Here is a 25,051-nt window from a genome sequence, read left to right on the forward strand (position 1 = left end):
TAGTGATGATAGATCCACAATGAATAACCAGACAGACTAAGACACAACGTATAATCATGATTTAATACTATTCTATACCAATCCGGATTTCAAACTCCTACCTCCTAGCCTCCTATAACAGAGGCATTTTTACGCGCTGTACAACCCGCCGAGTATTGATGAGGCGGATAATTCTTGACCTTTAGGTAAGTTGAGAATATCCGTTTTGAATCACAACAACTTGAATACTGCTGTATTGTTTTTAACCACATGATCCACGAGCATGCAGCCACACACCTGTTTGCTAAAACATTTGTATTTCCACACTGCTCCACATCAAGCATGATATGTGGTCCAGTTTTCAAAGGGGTACATGCCTGGCGCGCAATTGCACGGTAGAGCATGCCATGATATCCACACCTGGTCACGGTTTTATTGTTACTTTTGCTTATAACCTCTTTTTGTCCCCTACTCCAGGCAAGGACAAATCACCAGTGAGGTAATACTTCTACCCATACGCTGATTAATAAGTAAACACTATTGATTTAGGTAATTCCTATGGTAGACAACACAATAGGTCCTGATGAATCGCAGTCACTGCACATAGCGAGAAACATGTCGACCAACCTCTCCAACCTCTAGCCTAGTCTAGAATAAAGAAACATCACCTTTCTAGCTATTTTAGTCTAGATCCACGTTTTTAACTGTAACGAGGGACCACCCGAATAAAATAGTCTCAGGTACCCTACGCTACATTTTAACCACACATTTTTGTCTACTAAACCTACTGGCCCCATAACCCACACTTCACCAATAGGCAGTTGGACTCAAAAGATCTCCGATAAAGAGCCCCTCCATGAGGTGAGCCCGTTGGGAATTGCACCGCCTACCCGACGAGGAGCAAACGCCAATGATGAAGCATGACACCTGCAAGGGTGTGTGAGGCCAACATGTCCAACATAATGGATACCCAGTGGGAGGTCAACACCTTTTTACCACCACTGCTTCCTTGACCAGGATATCTGTACAACCCAACCCCTCCCCCACTCTGTTTTTTTCCCCCCCTGAGGAACAGCCTCGTCAATGTTACAACATGGTCAGTCCCAATTACGTTCTATTGTACAGCTTGGCTGGACGTTACAAAATCTGCGTTCAGGCTACGTGCCTTGGCGTTTAATCAACACAACGTCATTATTCTCTATCTTTAACCTTACTGATACACAAATCAGCTTGGCACAGAAAGGAGTGGAATATACAATTCTGAGCATTGCAAAACTTGAGAGATTACCATTGACATTGTCAGAACGACCTGTCATTGAATGGATAATACACGGAATAATAACTATTCCGATAACAACTTTCAAATTTAAATTCTGTCAAGAATATATACCAGCAGGCCAGTATGAAAGGTTGGGTAAAGGGTACATTAAGTCATCATGGAAATTACCTTACACACACACATGTTATAGTGAAAAGGAACAGAATGTATTTCTGAGTGGTAATAATTGTAAAAGATCACTAAGTGGTATACTTCTGTGTCAAGGTATTAACCTGCATGGGGCCTGTGAGGGGACTTCAAATAACCTTTAATGTCACCAGCATGGCACACCTGCAACTCGAATAGAGCCATTCTTTAGACGACTTTCTAACCGGAGCTATATTGTAATAGTGGACCACAGATGTTGTGGCATGGTGCCAGGAAAAGCTTATCTAGTTAGCGTTAGTTCCATGGTCACTTGCTTTATGCAAGTAGTGTTTCCAAACAGCACTCCAGACAGGGAGGAAAACATTTGGCCATTTTTGAATATCTCTTCTATTCGAATTGATACTTTAAGCAGAATAAAGTCTGTCCTTTTGCAGACTACTGTGCCCTTGACGTCATCAAAAGAAACGTATGATCTGCAAGTCGCAAGGACAACGGCAGAGATACATAGCCTTTTATCAGCAAATTGCCCCCTACATTTCGCAGAAATGTTAAGCCAAAACCTAAATATGTTCGATACTGGAGGAATCCCACATGTATTTAAGACAATTTTTTCGGGACTGTTAACACCCTTCACAACAGTTCTGGGCATTTTTCCTAATTTTGTCCATTCTGTATTTGGTGGCCTACCACTCCTGTTGGGACTCGTAGCAGGCATTTTATTTTTGATTCTCCTGCTTCGTTATGGCAAGCCAAAACGCAGACAAGACTGCAGCAACAATGGAAGAAACGATCATAGCTATACGCTATCGGGACCGCATAACTAAAGTCCTTGGATTAGCCCGGCTAAGAGATCTGAATATGACCTGGTTTCTTTCATTCAGACCCATCTGGCAGAATTGCATCTTACCTGTGCTTCGATGTATGCTATGCGTGTTGGACGTCTGTCTTACACTACAATCAGAAGTACCATTGGATACAGATACTTTGCTAAGTCCTGTAACGGCTCATGCATCATGTTGTCCCCAGCGGTTACCAATCCTGATGACGGCATTCGTTGAGACTTCACCACTGCGATTAAAGAGTAGTGAAGTACGAGATGAGAGCAACATCACCCAGGTACGACCTTCTGTGAGCACTGCTGATCCTGTCATCGATGATAGCAATCATGCTCACGACTGCAACTTGGTCGAACTTTCACCTGAAGCGGTAAACCACTTTTTTGAAAGTCTGTCTGAAATGATGTTTTCCCCCGAACAAAAAGAATAACTTTTAAGCAAACTAGTACACAGCGTTCCCTGAACGCTGAATTCGGCCTTCGGCTTTGATAAACAAAAGCTACTGAACATATTTGGAACTATAATATTTTTTCTCTCTCTACCCTGAAAGCGAAATTATTTTTTTTTCCCCGATTCCAAAATATTTACCCTTTTTTTTGGCACATGTACTCTGCTTGAAGTAGAACTATTCTTAGAGAACAGAGCTTCTATTTTAGGAAACTCTAAAGACAATATATCACGTCAGCCTCTAGCATATTTACATCAAATGTATTTATATGTGATGGAATGGTCTCGACCCTTTTTCTGTATCAAGAGCCATTTCATGTGTAAAATTTCGCAAATCATTCATGCTGATATATATATGCATACCTTTTTAATGAATGATCACACTGCTTGAAAAACGTACAGTACCTATAATCATTTTCATGTATTTCGCATACACCATTTCAATTGCAAATATGTATTTTGGGGTTGGTTGGTATACACGTGCACCTTTTATGTTTACTATTGCTTAAGTTTTAGTAATGATGGACATTAATTCGTGGAGTGGGTGTAGTGTGTTATCTAGGAAACCTGAATCGATATTCCTATTTTATGCCCTTGTCCGGCTATAATCAATAATATCCATACAACGGGATAATAACCATATCCATAATTCAGTCGTAGCACATGCTGTCACATTAAGCAAGGCTACTTCTCCGGCCCCCTAGTAAAGCACACCGAGTTCTCTAAACAAAACCAAGCCTCCAGCAACCTGGGAAATCCCCCCTTGCTATTGTTTTGATTTCGTCCTAGAGCTCCTGTAAAGCACTGTAAGAACGGCCAGTTCTTAGTGACATCTTTATTGACGTCTTATGTCCAACCTTCCGTCAAACCCAGGCACCTTTCAGGTATAAATATACCAACGTTGCCTTAAGCAAACACACGGTGGTAATTCTGGAGCAGAGCAGCTATCTACTTCCGAAAGCCCAGCTGATGCGAGAGCCCCCGGACGCTGCCCCTCCTCCTTGACGCGCTGAGAAAGACGCTGTCTTTTCTCCTGCCGAGAAATCTAGCTCCGGCGTTTCCAGCCTACCCTTGCGGGTTGCTGGGCTATAGAGTCCTGAGAGAGAGATACCAGACCTCCTGCTTTCTATTACCCAGGTACGGAACTGACTAAACCCTTACAGAGAATTCTCTAGTCAGATTCTTGGCAAAACAAACTTAACTTAAACTGCTACTTACTCCTTCCCATGTATTAGACTTAGGTCGGGGTAGCCATATTTAGAAGCACCAGTTGAGTATGATTAGTCAATGTATATATGTATGTATATATTTTATCTATTTTAAAGTATCATATGGCTAAGAAACCATATCAATGCTTTTACAGTATTATTTTATACTCCTCCTTTTACTGTACGCACTTTACTTTACCATGAGCATTACAATCGTGGCAATTCATTTCTCTTGTATGAGGAAGAAGACGGCTCAATATATAACACCTTTTATTGAAAACGCCCGTCTCTCTTTTCTCTGCATTCTGGTGAAACCAAGTACGCACATCTTGACTGAGTGAAATAGCTGTCTTTTGTTTTCACACGACTCTAGAGATACACTCTTATTCAGGGAGAGCAAAGCTGTCATGTTTTATGGTTGTCAGAAGCTAATCCCTTCTTGTCTATCCAGGGAGGTTAAACTCCTCGTCTATTCAAGAAAGTTTCTAGTGACCTCTGAGCTAGCTGGCAAAACGTAAGTCTAATATAGTCAGTAGAGACCTAGATAACCTCAGTCCTACGTCCACACTGCTGAATATATTATTCCAATGCGCAGAGCCTATTGGGAATATAGGAACTACACTACATCTCTATCTACCTCACTCTCTCTCACTACATAACTCTCTATACATCACTACTCCCCTCTATCTATATCACTACCTCACTATCTCACAACTTCTCTCTCTAAAAACATCACTACCTCACTCTCTCACTCCCATCACAACTTCACTCTCTCTAACTCACTACATCACTCACTCTATCTCTCTACCTCACTCTTTCTATCTCACTAACTCACTTTCACTCTCTTTCACTACCTCTCTCTCTATCTCACTACATCACATCACTCTCTGCTTACATCTGACTACCTCACAACATCCCTCTCCCTCACTACATCACTGTTTCAATACCTCACTCACTCTATCTCACTACCTCACTCTCTCTCACTACCTCACTCTCTCTCTCTGCTAATGCAATAGGTATCACATATGCAAAATATTACGCTAATACCAACAGAAATGACAATGCCATTTATTTAGGGATAAAAAAGAAGCAATACCAATAGCTCTACCTATAATATTGCCGAGACCATTGCATTGTAAATGCTTGTTTAAACTTGTTTTTGATCAACCTACAGACATGGGCTGAATGGCCAAAGAACACATGCCAGTGCTGGCCTCACGGGCCATGGGGTACTGCAATAAGGAAACGGCTGCTTCTCTTCTTAGAAGGTTGTAAGAACTCCATAACTGAATAAGGAACATTTGAAATCTCCGCTAGGAAGATAAAGGGGGCGGTTAGGGAGAAAGATTTTAAGGAAGCATCAGGAGGCAACCCCCCCACAGCCGCACGCTCGGATACCTCCCACGTTTAGATTCCCAAAGCCGCGTAACCACATCCTGTGATTTACAGAAGGTCTGGTCTATAAACAGCTTTAGTTTTGTAGCTTGCTTCATGTTTTCCAAAAGAGTTTACAATTAAAATATATACATATACTTATACAAATTCAAGGGCTTTCGGTCAGCCCTCTTCATTCTCTGGTGGTCTGTTCAAATGCCATTCACTACTGCATAAAGCATTGGCAAATCGGTCTGTCCTCTTCAGCAACTGGCTCTTTTCACTGTAAGTGACAGCATTTTTTTGGTGTACATCGGCCTAAAAAATAGTAGACTTCATAAACAGGACAGGTAAGACAAACTCAGCTTTCATTTCACGGGATTTTCATTTATTTATTTTTGCAATCGGTCATTTCTTTACTTCTTGTTTTAAGTGCACGTGACGTTTGGACAGCCGCATGTTCTCTTCCTATTACTTTCCCCTATGTAATGGCTGATGCATATGTTTCCAAATAAAAGTATTGCAGGCTTTACAAGGCCAGACATATTGGTTTTGCTAATGACTTTTTTGGGCTGCTACCTCTCGACAAGATGGCCACGACAACTGTTTCTAGTTAGTCAAGTTTAATAGTGAATCCCTCCAAAGCTGCTTTTATCTCCCACTGCTGCTGTTTCCCAGCTGTCCTCCTAAGCAAACTTCTTCCTCCGAAAGGTTCGGGGCTGCACAATTCATAGTGATGTCTCCTTAGCTGCTTGTCCATCATCTCTACTCTCCTGTTCCACCTCGCCACCATCACTCAGTCCTGTCAGCAGCATGCTGGAAGAAGCCATGCTCTCCGGAGAAGGCCTAAAAGCATCTGACCCTCTCCATGCCACTGGTTCACACTGGCTCCTGAAATCCTCATCTGCCTCCATTAGCTCATGACCACCATCTTGTGAGTTGGGTAGGGCTTCCAAACACCTCAACAAAGCAGCTACTCATCTGCACCAGAAAAGGTGGAGAGCTTTTCTCACAGTTCGCACCTGAGATATTAGCTCATCCCTGCAAGCGGCACCGGCAAGTGGCCAAAAGGGAACCAAGAACAAGAAGCGACACAAGTGTCTGTCTCACACCAAGCCTCTGCCTCCCCGGATGATTTCATTCTTCTAACTTACCCTAAAAGCCAATGCACATCGCTTAAATAGAATTTTGCCCAAGGCAGTTGCATACCATATGTTGTTTACAAAAGTTGCTAAGGTGTTTGTAAAAACACTGCTCCTACTGTGTCCCTCTCATGAACCAAATTATTATTTACTGCTTTTGAGGACTAGAGATGAAACAAAAGTTGGAGTCCTCTGGTTCATATCCAGGAGGCGTCCCCTCCTGCAGGTGGCACATTTCAGACACAGGCCGGCTTTGGCTCGCATGCACATGAAAGGAGTAAAATATTTAGCTTTGCGCTCATACTTTTTGGGGAAATACATACAGAGTCTGTAAGCCACAAATGGTACTTTGTTGACCAAGACCCTGCTGCAACGTCTATTCCACATAAAAGCATTTGACGGGAAAAGAAGATCAGATGCCAGCAAGCAGATCTATTATTACAAGTTTATGTATAAAGCAAACCTGGCAAGGATTCTCAAGAGAGACGCCTCTTCTCAAAGTTTACATCACTCATCAAACTTCATTCACACAGAGATACTGAAGGTGCGCTTGCTGCATACAGGAGGGCAGTAGCTTGGCTTGAGGTAGTCGTAGTCAGAGACTATGGTGTGTTTCTATAGTGTCTGCTTAACTCTATGGCTAATATCAGTCTACATGTAAGGGGTAAAAATCAACATCATGCACAGGATGCATAGGCTGGAAACCTAGGACTCCAATGTATCCAATAATTGTGGTGTCTCACAGGAATCCATGTTTTCCAATATACAATGGCAATGACCTCAGAGGTTCTTTTGAGGTTACACACGGAGTGTCACCAAAGGACCCAACAAACAGATGATTACTAGCCTTGTCAGCTCAAACAAAGGAATATAGGGAACCCACCAAAGGGTCTTGCTTCGTTTCTAGGCAACATTCCATGGAGGAGGAGGAGGAGGATCAAGAATGAGGTTCCAATTTGGGGAGACAGAGGAAGCATGGGACTCTCTAAGGTGGGAATTCTGCAGACCATTTCCAAAATAACCACTATTTCCTGCTTCAGAATCTTTCTAAGGTTTCTGAGAGTGCAACAGGGGCTTGAGGATCAGCAACAAGGCAGTAGTCAGAAAATTAAAAGACCCAGTTCAGACCAAAGCTCTTATGGCACCAAGCAAATAAAGCAAGTCATCACAACCCTCCCCAGAAGCACTCTCTTGACATTCCATCCAAGTGTCTATCCATTCTTTCTTTCATCTATCATTCAGTCTTTTACCATTCCATCCGTCTATCCATATCAAACCTATTTATCCATCTCCAAGTCTATCTATCCATCCATCCATCTACCCGTTCATCCATCCTTACACACATCCATTCATTCTGGCATTCATCTATCCACTCTTTCACTCCATCCATCCATCATTGCACTCCAGCCTTCCTCCCCTTCACTCATCCGTCCACACAACTACTCATCTTCCCACCTATTTATCCTTTCACTCATCCATTCATGCTTTCACTCATCCGTGCATCCATCCCTTCTCGCTATCATGCATCGATCCATCCAACCTCCCTTTCACTCACCCATCCTTACTCTTCTCCATCCTTTCACTCATCCTCACCCATCCATCGTTTCACTCCATCCACCTGTCCATCCTCCCTTTCACTCATCCCATCCATCCACCCTCCATTTCACTCAGCCAGCCATCCATCCTTTCACTCACTCATCCATTCTTTCTCTCATCATCTATCCGGCCTTTGGCTCATCATCCATCCACCCTTTAACTCATCCATCCACTCACCCTACCTTACACTCATTCATCTATTCGTTTACTCATCCATCCATCCGTTCACTCATGCATCCATTATTGAACTCATCTATACTTACATCCATCTTTAAGCCAATCATTCGTAAATACATTCATCTATCTACCCATCCACCCATTCTTTCACTCAACAATTCATCCACCCTTTCACTCACAGATCAATCCATCCATCCACTTAATCCCCTTTCTCTGCCAAGTTGCAGACAGAAGAGGCCAATCAAGAACTCTACCTTCGCTTTAGGTGCTAAAGTAGGGGGTTCATGACGCCCATGATCAGCAGATAGTCTTTCGTGGCTACGGTGTGCTGGTGCCATGTCTGAGGGTTCCCTCCCCATGATCGTAATAGTAAATTCTGTGCAGGGAAGGGTGTGGCCGGCAAAGCAATATGACAGTAGCATCTCCGTGGAGCTTCCGGCTAGCGCCTAACAATTGGTCACCATCCTGCCCTTGCTTGGTGCTGTGGTACCGAAAGAGCAGAAGCTGTGCATATGAAGGCTCAGGCATGACACCACCCAATTTCGGAGGGTCTGGAAGCCGGTGTGGCGATAGAAGCCAACCCGGAGGAGTGGCAAGGCAGGCCCAGATAGAGCCCCATGACTGCGCCTGAAAGCACTACGGCCGGCGATTGGCATATGTGCTGGTGCAGAGGGCCCAGAGACACCTGCAGAGAGGCCACCGCCTCCCCCCGGTTGGCAGCTGTAGTGCAGGAGCAGGAGGACAGCCGCCACCCGCATGCCTTTTGCCGAAGCGGACATGCCTGAGTGAAGGCAGAGGGAGGCCTGCCTGGGACCAGAGGCCTTGCTATGGGCAAACAGAACTGTAGCTGTGTCGCGACAGGAGTGAGACGCTGCAGCAACCCCGGGGAAACACCACTAGACCCTGACGTGTAGGCCTCCCACCTTAGCGGTGGCATTAGCAGAGAGCGTGCTTGACCACCGCAGCCGGCTCCTCCTCGGTCCAAATATGGACTAGTGCACTGGGCGGGAGTGAGGCCGACAGAATGCTGCATTGCGCAAGGGCTCCTGTGCCTCACCGACTTAAGCAGCATGCAGACAGGATTTGCCCCCCTCCAACGTGAGCGGAGTAGGCGGTCAAAGTAGAGGATGCAGAAGACCGATCACGCAGTAACAACTTACCCTTTGTGCCACTCTTAGACTGATTCAGTTTAAATACTTACACTGTACATATTACAGTTAAGGTTGACTATGGAGGGTGGGAAGGGCTGGGTCACCACATTGCTGGTGCTGGGGAAACCGCAAGGGCTCCTTCTTGCACCTCAGATGGACATGCCAAGCACAACCTATCCATACTACGATAACTTGTTTCCTTCACATAATGGAAAAACTGGACCCTAAAGTATTATTGCTGGGGATAATGGAGGGTTGGGAGCACACCAGGAATCAGCGCCTTCCAGCAGAAGTGGAATACTTAATCGCCAAGAGAGAGATTGCGAAGAACTAGCCTTCCCTGCATGGGAAAATGGGATGGACTATTGCTGCAGGGCAGAGACAGATCAATGGAGAGGTTGCACCACCAAGCACTGGAAGGGGTTGGGGCCAATGGATTCCTGGGTCAGCACTTGACAAAATGTAGGCCTTATTCAATGGTATCCTTTCTCACATAATTCATGGGGTCTGAGCTACGCTGTAAAATATGCTAATTCTTCACTGTTCACTACCGTGACATATTGTTCTATATGGACGTTTTGTCGTATATTGAAAAATCTAATAAACAGTGATATAAAAACAATACTGTGTATGTAACTTCAACATCAAAATATGCTGATCAACTGATTCTTGGAGCAAGAAGAAAAGATAGGTGTCTAAGATCATACAGGGAAGGGTCTAACGATTGCTATCCAATGATATTGAGAGACAATGAAGGTTTAATTTCTTTTTGATGTAGTTTTTTTAACCTATTTGGAAATTCAAGGGCTATCCTGAGAAAATAAGACCTCGAAGGTTCATCTATCCAAATGTGTTTAAGTAGGATCTTACATTACTCAGTACTTTCAATTTTGGCAAAACCAAAAGTGAGAGATTAAGTGATCTGCTCCAATAAATTATACCAAAATATCCTCAGTATTAAAAGGTCTTCATTATGTAAGAAGGTGCTTCTTTTTGTATGATCAGCCCCACGTTTTTGGACTGATGCTGCTGGTTGTTCGACTCTGAAGTGCACTGGGCCCAACTGTTCATGCCTCAGTGCATGTGCTCCGACCCATCAAAGTGTGTGCAATTGGCTAATCCACGATTGGCATATTTAATTTACCTAGACGTCTCTACTATATGGTACAAAGTGTACCCAGGGCTAGTAAGTTAAATGTCACTAGTGGACTACAGCAAATATTGTGCCACTGCAGTGACAAAGTGAAAATGGGACTCTTAAGTCTGCCACTACAGCTTAGTTGGGCAGCTTTTAACTACCAACTCTACATGACCAAATAACCCTTTTGTTCAAGCTCAACCCTTATTTTTTAATAATTGTAAGTCACCCCTAAGGCAGGCCTTAGAAGCCCACAAGGCAGGGAGCCAGATATTAAAATAAACAACATGTAGATTTGCAACTTTACATGCCCGGACAGTGAAAATTCAAATTGTCGCTTTCACTGTAGTAAGGCCGGTGGCTCCATTGGCTAACAAGGGGTTTCACTAACACATGCGCTAAGTGCTTACTTCCAATTTGGACCACCAAATATAGTGCTTTAATGTATCAAATTAATTGTTACATTAAACCCAAATTATTGCTGAAGTCGGATTTGAAGTAACTTTTTTTACAGTAAATTTTGAGATTTTACAATCAACGGGGCGTAACCCCCACAAGCAATGTTCATACAAATCACGGATTATAGGTATATAAGCTGCTGATGAGGGTAGCATTTGAGGATCAATACAACATTCAAACCAACAACCCCCACCACCCGCCACCCACTCCCCTGCACCGTACTTCCCACCTGGAACATTATACAGGCGTATAAACATACATTAAAGTAACTTTTAAGGCAGTGGTGACTTTAGAAAGTTGCCAATTTCTTGCTCCAAATTTGTAGTTGCACTTTCTGGTTGATTACAGCAGTTGCAACCTCCGACAAGCTGCTTCCCGCCTGCTAAGAGGTGTGATGTGCTCCCCGGAATGGGAACAAGGGTCTGTTTACCTGAGGAAGGAGGTGTGACCTCCTCCTGCCAAGATAGCCCTAGAGCAGTGGCAGCAGTTAGCCAAACTTGAAAGGGTATACCGCCTCTGAGATGCAAAATTGAGTCACATCTCAGCCTGCCCACTCCTTTGTATTTGTATTTTAGAGATTTGTAGAGCGCATTCTAGCCAAGGATGTCTAGGCACTAACAAAGAGCAACTTCACAGAAATGACCAGCCCTAGTCATCCGGACGGGAGAAAAGCCAGGTTTTCAAGTGTTTGCGAAAGGCAGCATGGGAGGAGAGACCAACAATATAAGTGGGAAGGGTGTTCCTGCACGGTGTTACGGATAGCGGGGCTACAGGAAGGACGTCTCCCACGGAACGATTGTGTTCTCGGGGGATCCTCCTGCCGGACACCAGTTCGAGTTCATAAATCACATGGACTCGTAAATGTGTTCCCGTATTTTGGGACAAGCCTTAACACGCAACAAGAAGGGCATGGATCTAGACTGACCGGCTCATATCTGGGGGGCCCACGAAACCGGATTACGGTAGGGCCACTAGTGAAATAATAGGCGACAGTCCTGACGAAGACCGGGGTGACCAATTTTGGCACGACTATATCGGTCGAAACATGTTGACCACAGCAGTGTTTGGAGGGAAGTCTTGAGGGATCTTTCAGTCTCTAGCAAGACATCTCCCATCCTTTTTTGTTCTTTTTAATCCTGGTAAGGGTACCAAGCAACGTTTAATAAAGTAATTCTTTCAATTGGCACCCCTAATCAGTTTTAGCATTTCCCATTTACTGCACTATTGTCGCACTACTTATTTCAATTACATGGTGATTGGCACTGGTTTCATCACATTACATGTTACGTGTTGTATGTATCTGTTGGTTTCTTGTAACGTTGTGTGGAATTTATTATTTTTCCCCTCCCTTATGCTCCGCCCTGAGTGTGGCTACACCAGGGCGTATTGTAAGCAGACCCGATGATGAAGCATGTCACATACTTCGGTATGTGAGTGAGGGCAGTTTTTTCCAATTTATGGATTTTTCTGTATTTGTCTCGTGGTTTTGATTTTGTGTACTCTACACCCCTCTTGTGTATACAAGGGTGTTCCACAACCTGGCCGCAGCAACCGTAAAGGACTGTCCCCTCCCCCCACCTAGCTTTGCAAAATATTGGTATTTCACCTTCCTAAGAGCGTGTGGAGGAGTGTGGCTCAATGGTTAGAGCGGCAGACCCTGATGCAGAGTTCTGGCCAGGGACCAGGGTTCGATTCCCGCCTCGGCGGGGTCTCGGGCTCAATTTCCTCGGACCTGTTAATTCTCGCCTCGGTGCCTATTCTAATCACGGGCCCCACGCTGCAACTCTGGGCAATAGCTTGCTTAGCCTCCACACCGGCCCCAACAGCGCTAAGGATGCCTGGCTTCACCCTGGGGGTGCCCAGGAGTGGACACTTCACAGGGAAAGCCAGGAGGGGTTCCACAGCGGTATGAGTATCAGCGCCAGGGAACCGCATAGGCAACACCGCAAGGTGACCGTCTGGTGACAGTGCGCTCTATAAGTACCATGACATTTACATTTACATTTAAGAAAGGCAGACATCAGCTTCCTTTTGGGGATATACCAATGGAAGGCTGTTCTCAAGTGCAATGGACCCTGGAAGTGGCGGGCATTGTGAACTAGACAGAGTGCTTTGAAAGTCACCCAGTTCCTGACCGACAGCCAGTGTAGGGAGAAGATGCCCTCTCTAACAGACAGACGTTTAGGGACATTCGGGATAAGGTGGGCAGCCGCATTCTGAATAGTCTGTAGTCTATTGAGTGTGGTTTTATTAATGTTTAGGTATAGAGCATTGCAGTAATCAAGGCAAGATGTGACAAGCACAATGACCACTGCAACTCTGAGATTGGCTGGAATAAGGGGAAAATATTTCTTAAAAATGTGATAATGTAAAAGCAGGAGCTAACAGTCCTCTTTGCCTGAATATCAAATGAACGAGAGGGGTTGAAAAATACCCCTACATGTTTGGCCTCCGTACAGGAATAGGTATGGGGCTGCAGAACTCTGGCCACCACAGGTCTGACCATACTGTTGTTTGCGCACCAAAAATCTGAATCGGTGTTATTCGGCTTCCAGTTTCAGCTGGTTTGCTTTCATCCAATTGCTTATATTAGTCATCTATTTAGGTGGATGGGTTGTCATCTCTTCTAGAAGGTGAAAACCCTTTGCAGATCCGGATGTCCAGGAGGTGTGGCTAATTATCATCTTGGGTTTAGGCAGATAGTTGGACTGTGGGATTGTTTACTACCTACCCCACAGTAAAAGTCATCCCCACCCATAAACCCAAAATTAGCATTCAAGTGGCCCCACTGGCTTCTAGCCACAGTACATCAATAGAATCTGGAAGAAGAGAATAAGAGAATAAGGAATGCACATGCTGAGCCTGTAGACCTCATAAAAAAGTGTGGCAACCAAGAAGGCTGCACCTACTGAGCTAAGACAGGACCTTAGGAAGAGATTGGCTGTTCCTACTGTTAATCCCATGAAGAGAGACCTGAAGGGATGAACCTGCTCTCACTTGTGCCAAGGGCCAGTGAGTGGACTCCAAGGGCTAGTTGATGAGCCTCCTGTTAAGCTTCAGGACCACACAACCTAAAGAAATCCTGTCCCGGCAATGTGCCCAGCTGACCAGTTTGCCTGGACTTGCCCTGGACACGACTGGTGTAGTGGAGATCTTGGACCCTTGGCTCCTGCTAAAGTGTACTCCTTCTTGCCACAAGACTGCAGCTTGTGAGCCAAAGATAATGGCTTCAGAGTCCAGCGTCTGAGGCTCATAGAGTACCTATACTTGGTGATTCGTAGGGAGTCTTCTACATAGCTGAGAATCGAAGTATTCATTTCACCCCAGGGCTTTGCTGATCCATCGATGTACACTCCAAATACTAACTCAAACTGCAGAGGACCCACCAAGCTCATTGTTGATGGGAAAAAGAACCAGAAAGTTTCTAAGTACGAAGATAAAATCTTGACCGGGACCAACCCGGTGCCACATCCAACCTGCATTTCCATTGGGGTCGGCCTGAAACTTTGACTTTGCCCCAGACCCAAAAGTTCACGGATCATATTCTACTGCTAAGAGGGAAAATCAGTGATTTTCGCAAACCTTGGAAAAACTTAACTCCAGTTCCCTTCCCCTTACTTTTGTTTTTTTGGTGTCTAATTATAGTTAAAAATATATTCTATTTTTTATAAATTGGAGTGTTTTTGTTTTATTGTGTTGCGTTTTATACTTAACTGTTTTGGTACTAATAGCTGCTTTATGCTTGTTTTCCTTTGAGCTAAGCCTGACTGCTGTGTGCCACAGCTCATGGGCATAAGACGTGTGGGGGATGCGCTAGATTTATCTCCCCTCAGATTTAGGAATGGAGGCGACATAGGGGACAAAAAAATCTCCTGCACACCTCTACTGTTCACAGGGCCCTTGGAGCAATAAAAAACTACCTATGACGGTCCTGGTTTTGAACTGCTAATCTGCCTTCCAGTCCAGGTCGAATTTAGAAGGTGGGTTATTCGTCGGTGGACAAATTCCTGAGGCCAGATGTAGTCCGTTTTGGGGCAGGCTCTCCGCCTAGCACAAACTGTTGGCTGGCCATTGTCATTCTATATAAAATGACCATGATCAGCCGTAGCAGGCACAGCATGTGATGAGTCTTCTCCTATCCTGTGCTAACGGCACAGCAGGAAGGCCTCATAACAGCTTCTTTGTAGGAGAATTCACAGCCCCCTGGCAAAGGGAAGTGATTGGGGCTTTAGAAAGGGTTCTTCTTTGATCCGCAGTGTGTGGCCGCCCCCACATTCACTGTGGTCAGGTGAAGCATCTTTTAATGCAACCCACATCAAATACAGAAATAAATGGGAAAGCAAACTTGTTCCTTACTTGTTTATTGCCTATTTGCCACTTAATGGCAGAGCATTGCCAACATAAGCTCTGAGCAATGTGTTTGCTGTGCCTTAGGGCTACTGCAGTCTAGCCTTTCAATTACTTTAGTCCAACAAGAGGCGCCTAAGAAAGTATTTTATCAAGATAAGATCTTTGATCATCTACTCCTTTTGGAAATAAATCGTTTGCAAACCAAACAAGTGAAACTGAAAGTGTTTATGGCCTGCAGTTAATGGTTGAGACATCACTCTGATTCAAGTGTGGTCTGCTGCGTTGTGTTGGCAGGGTCAGACTGGCCTGTAGGGCAATCTGGCGGTGCCAGAAGGGCTGGCCCAACAGTCAGTGTTCAGCTGTTTTTTGGGCTGTCTGTGGGACAGTTTTATGGTCTGGTGGGCTGATTTTTACTGTTAATTTCCCTGATATTACCACAAACATTTCTTGTGGCAAGTGCACATGCATGCGGTCTGCCATACCCAGGGCCACTGGGATTATGCGATTATGCAGCTGCAGCATTTTTCAAATAATAATGGATTTGCCACATAACCCACCATCTGCTGCATAATCTGCAGATTGTAATGAAAACAAATTTGTTTGTGATTCAAACGGTTCAAAATTTACTAAAAACTAGAAAGGCACTTTGCAAAAGGTAACTGGCCACCTTTCTGTTGCTTACTATTGTATTTGGATATTCAACTGGTACTAATGAGGTGCAACAAATGCCTGGACAGTATTAACAAATGTAAAAATGACAAAATAATGAAGTAATACTATTACAAAATTGCCGCATCAAGCTGCATAATTAGCTTTTTCTTGCCACATACTTTACTAGGCTCTGACATATATTTGCATAGAAACCTCCCTTTAACAAAACTATATATAATTCAAACCGACTTGCAACAACTCATAGATATTGATAGGACATTCTTTTTTTCCCCAATTCATAAGACTCTAAATAACAGCAAAACAACGTAAGAAAGATTGTACTGCCTCATTTCTGTAGCATCTTGCCATCTTTCGTCAAGTTGCCAAACCAGTATGCCGACAATGAGATGAGTGTGGTCCGTGTGTGTGTGGTGTGTCTTCCAGAGAACGTCAGAGGTGTCTTTTCATCACTGATATAGAGCATAAAGCATTTTACTTCTACCCTCAAAGCATTACAGTGATCACCAGTGTCCAGAATGCTATCATTCAAAGCATAGCATTGGTAGCTACATTATACAGTCAAATAATCTTAAGTATCACTCTCATGGATACTCATGGACAACAAGGTGTTCAGAGTGTTGAGGGAGGAGAGAGGAGAGAAAAAGGGAGAGGGAGGTAATGTACACCACTAGAAATAGGGACAGAGGATATTCTGAAGGGATTCGCTCAGTCCTGGTATTCACCCATAATGGTGAGGTGAGTACAACTGTTGAGTGTCAAAAATAGGTAGGATAGGTATGAAGACTGGTTTGGTAACTGTACCATGATGAGAAGCTTGAATTGTTAATATAATTTACCACAACCTTAAAAACACATGCTGATCCAATGGGCAGACAGACTGCAAACTATTACAACTGTTTCGTGATAAATTTCAACCGCCATCTTAAAATCAATCTTATTCTTAATCTCGTTCTGATAAAAATCACCACAGCGGTCACTCAATATCTGTGTGGCTGACGTGGCAACATTACGCGACGTAACAACGACGACGGAGGAAAATGGACGCGAGCACGGGTGACTGGCGCTCCGCGGTTACTCTGTAAAAGATACCGCTAATTCCATTTATCGTTATTCATCTGTATTCATCTGTATTCATCTAAAGGGTAAGAAAAGCGGAAAAGACTGAGAGGCACACTTGGGTACCGTGTAAGTATCAGCTGGAAACGCCGGTACTGCGAAGGAGCAACCCAAGTGTTTGCCCCCAGCCGGGTGATCTTGGCTGTGTGTGGCCCTCGGCTGTGTATGCCCTGAAGGCACCGTTTGGCGGTTTCGGCGGACCTTGAGGAGGGTGCTGAGGGCCCTGGTAAGCAGTAGCGGTGGCAGTGATGGCAGCACCGGTAAAACTGGAAAAGTGACCTACTCCAGAGAAAACGCCTGCACAAGGGGGGCTAGTGAGGTATGAGCAGCTGTCGAATAAGACCTTCACTAGCATATAGATATATTTAGGCTAAGGAAAGCCAGTGCAAGAAAGAAGATCCGAGGTCAACCAGTCAGCACACAGGGGAGGTAAGTGTTGTAAGTGTTTTTTAAAGTATTAAAAAGTATTAAAATGGTTTTATTCAAATTCTAGACCTGGCTGGAGCATAGAAAGCTCAGGCAGAACAAGAGAAAGCGCGTACTAAGGGTATAAACTGAAGTCTCACTCTAGGGACTGAAGAACTGAGAAACTGGTAGAGGTAGAGCGAACCGCTTGAGAGCTCAATTTGATTTTGTTGGCAAATCCTACGAATGTGACGATTCTTTAAACTTATAATTAACATAGGATATACAAAGAGGATCTAATTGGAATGGCGCCAAGGAAGGTAAAGACAAGAAAAACATGTAAAGACTTAGCAGAACAAACTGATGAACTTGAGGTTTCGACAGTTGAAGAAGGGCTAGAAGGGGCGCTCGTGAAAAATGATAAAAGAGAGGGGAGGAAAATTACATAGTTGATAAAACAAAAGGAAGGAAAGCGGTTTAGTGTCCAAATCTATAAAGGACTTTGTGGGGAAGCACTTTAAGAGGACACTCGCACCGGGAAAAGGTCCAGGCCTAGCAAGTAACAAAGAGGTTTCAAGTGTAGAGGCAATAATGGAGATTGCTGATTCCTCCCTCATACAGAGTGATTTAAGTCAAATTGACCGTCCCCTGGAGCCAAGACTGTCATCTTCACCTCAGATTTTTTCCTTGTTGGGGGCTGAGAATGAGATATCGTTAGAGAATAGGCCCAAAGATGTAGGGGCCGGCATTGAATTGGCAAACTCTGCTACAAGAACTGCGTTTGAAAGAAGTACAGGCCATGTGGGGAATCAATGCTCCAAGCTTATAGACTCTGTAAAGGAAATGCTAAGGAATGGTATGCTGGGCCTATATATTACTGCTTATAGACTCTGTAAATGAAATGCTAAGGAATGGTATGCTGGGCCTACATATTACTACATCATCCTGTGCCTCTAAGTTGGACATTATGTTAATGTTGCAAAAAATGTTACAAGGGCTGCTAGAAGTCTCTATATTAAGTAATACCCTGTAAAATAACCATGAAATACAGTTTAAAAGAATGATTGAAGAGCTACAGGGGATAAGGGGGCAGATGCCAACAATGACTAGACCAGTACCCGACCCCTTGATAGAAGGCACCACTGAAGGGAACACAGGCGCAATTGAAGTGGGTAGAGCTCAGCCGGATGTGTATATTTCCAGATGGCCAATGTTGGTAAAGAGGCGGGGAAATCTCTCTTGGCCAAAACGCCTGTCCCTTAAATACTCTCACAAACGACCTTGTCATACACATGGAAGAAAGAAGGCACCAACTAAAGAGAAGGGTAAGGAACTGCAGACCAGGGAACAAACCTATGAAAATAGAACGCTGCTAAATAATAAAAGGGAGAGAAGCCAAATAGAGAGACAACTTGGGTCTGTAGGAGTAGATGCAGAAGCGGAAGGGAAAATGGTTCAGCGTAAATGCACCCGTAAATCCTGTAGAGAGGACAATAGCTTAAAAATTAATGGAAATAAGCTAGGTAGGAAAGAATCCCCTAGAAACTCAGCAAGCAGAACCAACACACCAGTGTGGGATTGGGACACAAACATTTCCTCAGATAAGAATAATAAAAACAAAATGTGGATTTATTTTAAACCCGCTGATCAAGAAATGGGGAGGAAAAGACAAAGGAAGATTGTCCCTTTAAATCGCTCCCAACTCTCATTTTCCTTTGCAAAATGTCCAAGTTTAAAAGAAATTGGTACAAAAGACCTGAGACAGGTAGGGTTCAGTAGTAATAATAAAGACGTAGAATACACAAAAGTCCAAGTCTACTCTGGTCTGGTTAAGGCAGCTATTCAGAAAGCCGAGAAGGAGATCTTAAAAGAGGGTATAAAGATAATCCTGGAAGTAGAAGTAGAAAAGGGGAAACAGCGAGAGGGAGACTTCCTGAGATTCCATGAAGGGTTGGGGGTAAGGCAGGTGAAGTTAGTAGCAGGGGGGCGAGGTGAGAAGGAAAATATTACCATAGCAGTAGAAAATCGGGAGTCTAATAAAAACTGTGGCAATTGGGGCTCGGATAATAGTATTCTAAGTACTTCTACATGGAGTCTGAATGATTCAAGGTGCCTTAGTAAAATCGATTAGGACACAGAGTTGCCGCATAGCCGGAGAATAAGATCATGGAACATAAACGGGTTGGGAGGACAAACTAAGGTGGACAGTTTAAATCAAGTCACAAAGTACGTTGATATTATTTGTTTGTAGGAGACATGGCTATGCGGCAACACCCCAGTAGTTGTAGGGTTCGTTCGAATCCATAAACCAGCAAAATAAAAAGATTTGGACGCTCGTTGGGTGGGATTATGACTCATCTCAACCAGGCTAGTGAAAGAGGCAAAGTTAATTAGCACATTATGTAAATGGGTGCTGGTTTGTAAGGTATCGTATTCGGACATTGAAGGGAAGGAGGTGAACATGATCATCATAAATGTATACATCCAATGGAGCTCTCAAAAAGAATATGATACAGAAATGGGGCTCTTTAAAAAGGATATCATTAATTGAAACAAAATGTATGGAACAGATGTAATGGTGATATTGGGCGATTTTAATCACAAACTAAATTACAAAAAGATAGATTACTGGTTTGAGGAAATCTTGAGCTCTTATAGTATAGGCTCAGCGAAATTTCCCAAGTGTGTAACTACTAATCAGGATGAAGCATTAGGGAAGTTTCTGGGATCTACGGGATTAATATGCTTAAATGGTAGATTGGACCCAGACCGTCCAGCCACACAGACTTTTAGAGTAGGTGGTCAACAGTGTCCTATAGATTATATTTTTGTCCAGGTCTGGAACTATGAAATGGTAAAAAATGTTCCAGATAATCAAGCGCAAGGATAGTGACCATAATGCTTTATATTACGAATATTTAAGGGGAGCAATAAGGCCATGCGAGAGAATGATCCCCCAAAATGTGGAATATCCCAAGCGCCTTACTACAAAATTGACGGAAGAATATGTGAAGAAATTAGTAAACTTTCAACAAAACTTAACAAAGGACAATGTTGAAGGGCAGCAGGTAGATTGGTACGTGGATAAAATAGTACAGGCTGTGCAATGCCTGAGAGTGCATTTAACCGATAAGAAACAGGGTAATGTAAAAATACAACATAGCCAAGGAATGCAACCAAGGTGGTTTAATCTTGCCTGTAGGAATAAAAAAAGGGCCATTTGGAAAAAAGAGTGGTGTCAGAGAAAATGCTATGAAGTTGGAATTTAGAGATCCTGCTTAACTTGAAGAAATAATACAAATCCTTAGTAAAAAAGCAGAAAAGGATCTTTAGGGGAAAATGTTGGGAAAACCTACTAGAAACAATAGAAACTAAAAATATAAAAGTTTTCTGGAGTTTGATACAGGAGGCCGCAGGAAAGACTCCGGGAAATATGAGCTGTGTGGTGGAAGAGGCAGCATGGGTAAATTACCTAGGAATTTTATACAAAGCAAATAGGAATTTGGAAATAAATAAGGAAAAATCCATTTGGACAGTATCTGTAGATGAGTTAAGACCAGCTTTTAATATAGAGAAAGTAAAAGAAACAATCAAGACGCTGAATTTATCTCGTGCAGCTGGATCTGATAATTTCCCAGTCATAATAATTACAACTCAAATAGACTGGTGGGCAGGATTCCTATCCCATTGGTTTATGGCCATTTTAGACTCAGGTTGTATCCCTAAAACCTGGAGAGGGTCAATAATTAGACCACTACACAAAAAGGGTGATAGGAAGGACCCAATGAACTACAGGTTAATTAACTTATTGGACATTGGAGAAAAGGTATTCTCAAAAATAATCCTTGGTAGATTAAAGGAGTGGGTAGAGTGGGGGTCGATAGTCCCAATAGAACAGGGAGGCTTTAAGGAAGGTCACTCTACTATTGACCACTGCTTTGCCTTGTGGGCTGTGGCGCGGAAGTCCATGGAGCTGCAGGGCAAGTTGTATTGCGGTTTCGTGAACTTTCGTGCAGCGTTTGACTGGGTGGATAGGGAGTGTTTGTGGAAGACCATGAGAAACTATGAGGTTCCACCAGATCTCTTGATGGTGATCCAGGAGCTACACAGTCTTAATTGGGCACAAGTAATTAAAGATATATCTGGCGGCCTAACACCAGAAATAGCAATAAATAATGGACTCGGGCAAGGTTGTGTTTTGGCTCCGCTCCCGTTTGCCATATTCCTAGCAGATTTGCCCATTACTCTGAGTTCTGCTAGAGGCGCAAGCCCAAAAGTAAATGGAAGGCATCTGTCCTGTTTGCTGTATGCCGACGATCTAGTGATATTGGACAAAACTGAGGTAGGTCTACAAAGAAAGCTGAATATTTTCAGCACATATTGTACGACAAAACGACTAACAGTAAACATGGACAAAACAAAAATGTTGTCCTTCGGGAAGAGGATTACGAAGTGCAATTGGTATCTGGGCCAAACTAAACTAGATATTGTAAATGAATATAAATACTTTGGAATATACAAATTCTATGAAGTGGGGTATGCAACTTGAGGCACAGAAAATAAAAGCACAGCTGGCAGTATGCGGGCTGAAAAGATTTAATCATAGTTAATCATAGTTATGTGATATGTCCCATAAACCTCTATTGACGGCCTATAAAGCAATGATTCCCCCCTCAATTCCAATATGGTTCAGAAATCTTCTGTATCGATGGTAAAAGATACTGGGATTAAGAGGAAGGGAAACGCCTAAAATCTTTATTGTCCCTGCCAAGCTCGGCAATGATCCAAGCTATTAGACTGGAATCAGGGCTGATAGCGTGGAATATACAGGGGCAACAAAGTCTACTCGGATTTTGGAATCGCTTGGGTCGTGAGGAGGTCACAAAGCTATCGCAATGGTGTATGAAAAAGATCCAAGTTAGTGAGCTAAAATGGGCTAAAGCCACAAGAAGCAAACTTCAGACCATCTGTGACCAACTGAAGGTGAAAATAGATCCGAAGACATTACAAATCATTGTAACAAAGAGCGTATTCAAAATGCAGGGAAAATAATTGTCAAGAGAAACAGACCGGGAGTATTTGAGTAAGAAAGATTCTGTAAAATTTATGAGTAAAAGCTGGGAGAAAGATATAAGTTATCCCTACCTTGATCTATTACCAAATCGATGGTTAAGAATGGAAGTTTTAAGGATAAGAATTGGAATAAATCCGTCTGTAACAAATAGTGCAATAAAATCAGGCATAATGCAACCTGATGGTAAATGCATGTGTAAGATGGGGATGAAATGTAACATTTTACACATTTTATTGGATTGTCGAAAATGTTTAAATTTACGTAATTTATTTCTTCGCCCGATTTTTTTAAAGTATGATGTAAAGGCGCGCTTGCAAGCATGGGATCTTCTTGCTAATATGGAAAACTTAGATACTGCGATAGCCATTGGGAAATATACACAGGGTGTATATACGTTCCCTAATTCATTAGAGGCTTAAGTGCAAAAAAGCGTATCGCTATCTAAAATGAAATATTACTGTTTTTACATTTTTTAGGAATTAAGGATCATATGATGTTTTTATTGTTCAGAATAACTTGTTTTAATGTGTAAACTCTTTTAAAAGTTATGGTATGAGTTGTAGTTTAAAGAGTAAATGGTCTAAATAAACTATGTTTGAACTGAACACTCAATGTCAATGACTTTTCTAAGCAGAGTCAAACATTTGTATACACACCTGGTACTCTCTTGTTGCAGGTGGGAAACATTGGGCACATAGAACATGACACCAAAAAAAAGCAAGTATTCGCTGGCAAATTTGTCGAGCTGCTTCTTCAGAGGTTTTTGCAGATCTACCCATCGCTGATGGTGAGTCTTGCTGAAGAACCAGAGGCCAAAGTAAAGTGTCTAGAGAAGAAAATGGGAAAATAGTGGTCAACAGTTTATTCCATTATATCAAAGAATGCATAGAAAAACAATCATAAGGAAGCCAAAATGTAAACATCAAAAGGTCCTCACGCTACAGGCAAGGCAACAAACCCCTTCCCCTTTCATATCATCTGTAAAGGTCATTCCAAAATTATTGTGATTTTATTTAAGAAAGCAGATTACCATATAAATCTGCAGCATCACATCTCACTTTAGAATCCTATGTTCTTGGCCCATTAGTAAAGTCCTTCTCAGGATCAGCCACTTGAATACGATTCATTTCCCCACCTAAAACTCAATTTAGAAGCATTCTTCTTTCACAAACAATTAGACTGCCGCCTCTTGCCAGTTGTCTCCCCATCTAAAAGAACACTCTCCATCATTTTCCATTACCATTCAATCTTCAACCCTCTTCCCCTCCTCCTAATCTAATACAACATTTTGGTACTCCAACATTTTACAATTAATTTATTTTCAACCAAGCATGTTGTCATTCATTCAGCCCTATATGGAGTGGAGTCTTAAACACTAATGAAAGTTTTTCGGCGACATGCTAATGTCACCATCTGCAAATATATATTTACTCCCATTTGGGAGGGCTTGGAGGCAACAAATAGAGTTTGGAGGTGAATGTTAAAACTAGCGTGTAAGAGAGAATGACAGAGGTGGGACTGATCCAAGAGGAAAGAACTGAACAAAAGAAGCAAGGAGTAAATGTATCAATTGCAGACGGTAAATTAATATTTTGTGACACAGACCGCAAAACTCTGCTGAATCTTGCAGAACCATCAGAGCACAGCCATTTGCATCAATTTGCAGGAACAGGTCATCCATGACCACTATCAATGCAGTTTCACAATACCATGATCTGAATAATGCAAACTGACGTGTTATCATTGATATATTAGAAATATTTATATAAATCTATTCATATATCAAACAAGCAAACCAAGCTGAGTAACTACAAAGTGTTGTACACTAATTAGGGGGTTACACATCGCAATAACATTAAGTTTCACATGTTTATTACACCACACACACACACAATTACAATTTCAGGCATAGGATGAGTAAGTGATCTGTCTAGAATCACACAATTTGCAGTGAATTGTCTGAGCAAGGATTACAACCCAGGTCCCCAGGAGAAAAAAAGTGTTTTCAATGTGAAGAAATTATGGAAGCTCAGAGGCTTCATCTAGCACGCTCAAACTTGAATTAAGGGATGAGGTCATGATTCAAATTTGTAAAGATTGAATTTTTATTGTGTAGCTATAACATACCTTTGAATGAAAGAGCTTAATTAAAAAATAAACAGACCTTTTCTTGTGACTGTAATCATCGCCAATAAATAGCGGTCATTAAATTATGTATATCTGCCACAGGGGACTGCCAACGCAAGTGTGTACGTCACTCTAAATGATTCAATACTAAGTACCATTGCAACAGTACCTTCTGAACGAAAGTTCAAATTTTGGACAATTGTGTGAAGCTAATGCAGGTAGTTAAGATGCGAAGGCTTGCCCATTGTATTGACAAATAATACAGCAGAAGACTGGAGTGCCAATAGTTTACCATTTAAATAGGTTCAAGCTCTTGAGAATTGCATTAAGTCCCCAAAATGGAAGTATTCCAAAGTCCATCAGTAATAACTAAT

The 25,051-nt window shown here is 42.7% G+C and overlaps 1 protein-coding gene across 1 annotated transcript in view; it reads right to left on the reverse strand.

Moving 5' to 3' along the window:
• Nucleotides 1–25,051, reverse strand: part of PTPN14 (protein tyrosine phosphatase non-receptor type 14) — a 524,356-nt gene that overhangs the window by 283,363 nt on the left and 215,942 nt on the right. The window contains exon 3 of the mRNA XM_078649778.1: nt 23,207–23,376. Coding sequence (XP_078505904.1) covers nt 23,207–23,376 — 170 coding nt within the window. The remainder of the gene's footprint in view (nt 1–23,206; nt 23,377–25,051) is intronic.

Source organism: Lissotriton helveticus, chromosome 6 (genome assembly GCF_964261635.1).
Source record: "Lissotriton helveticus chromosome 6, aLisHel1.1, whole genome shotgun sequence".
Lineage (NCBI taxonomy): Eukaryota > Metazoa > Chordata > Amphibia > Caudata > Salamandridae > Lissotriton > Lissotriton helveticus.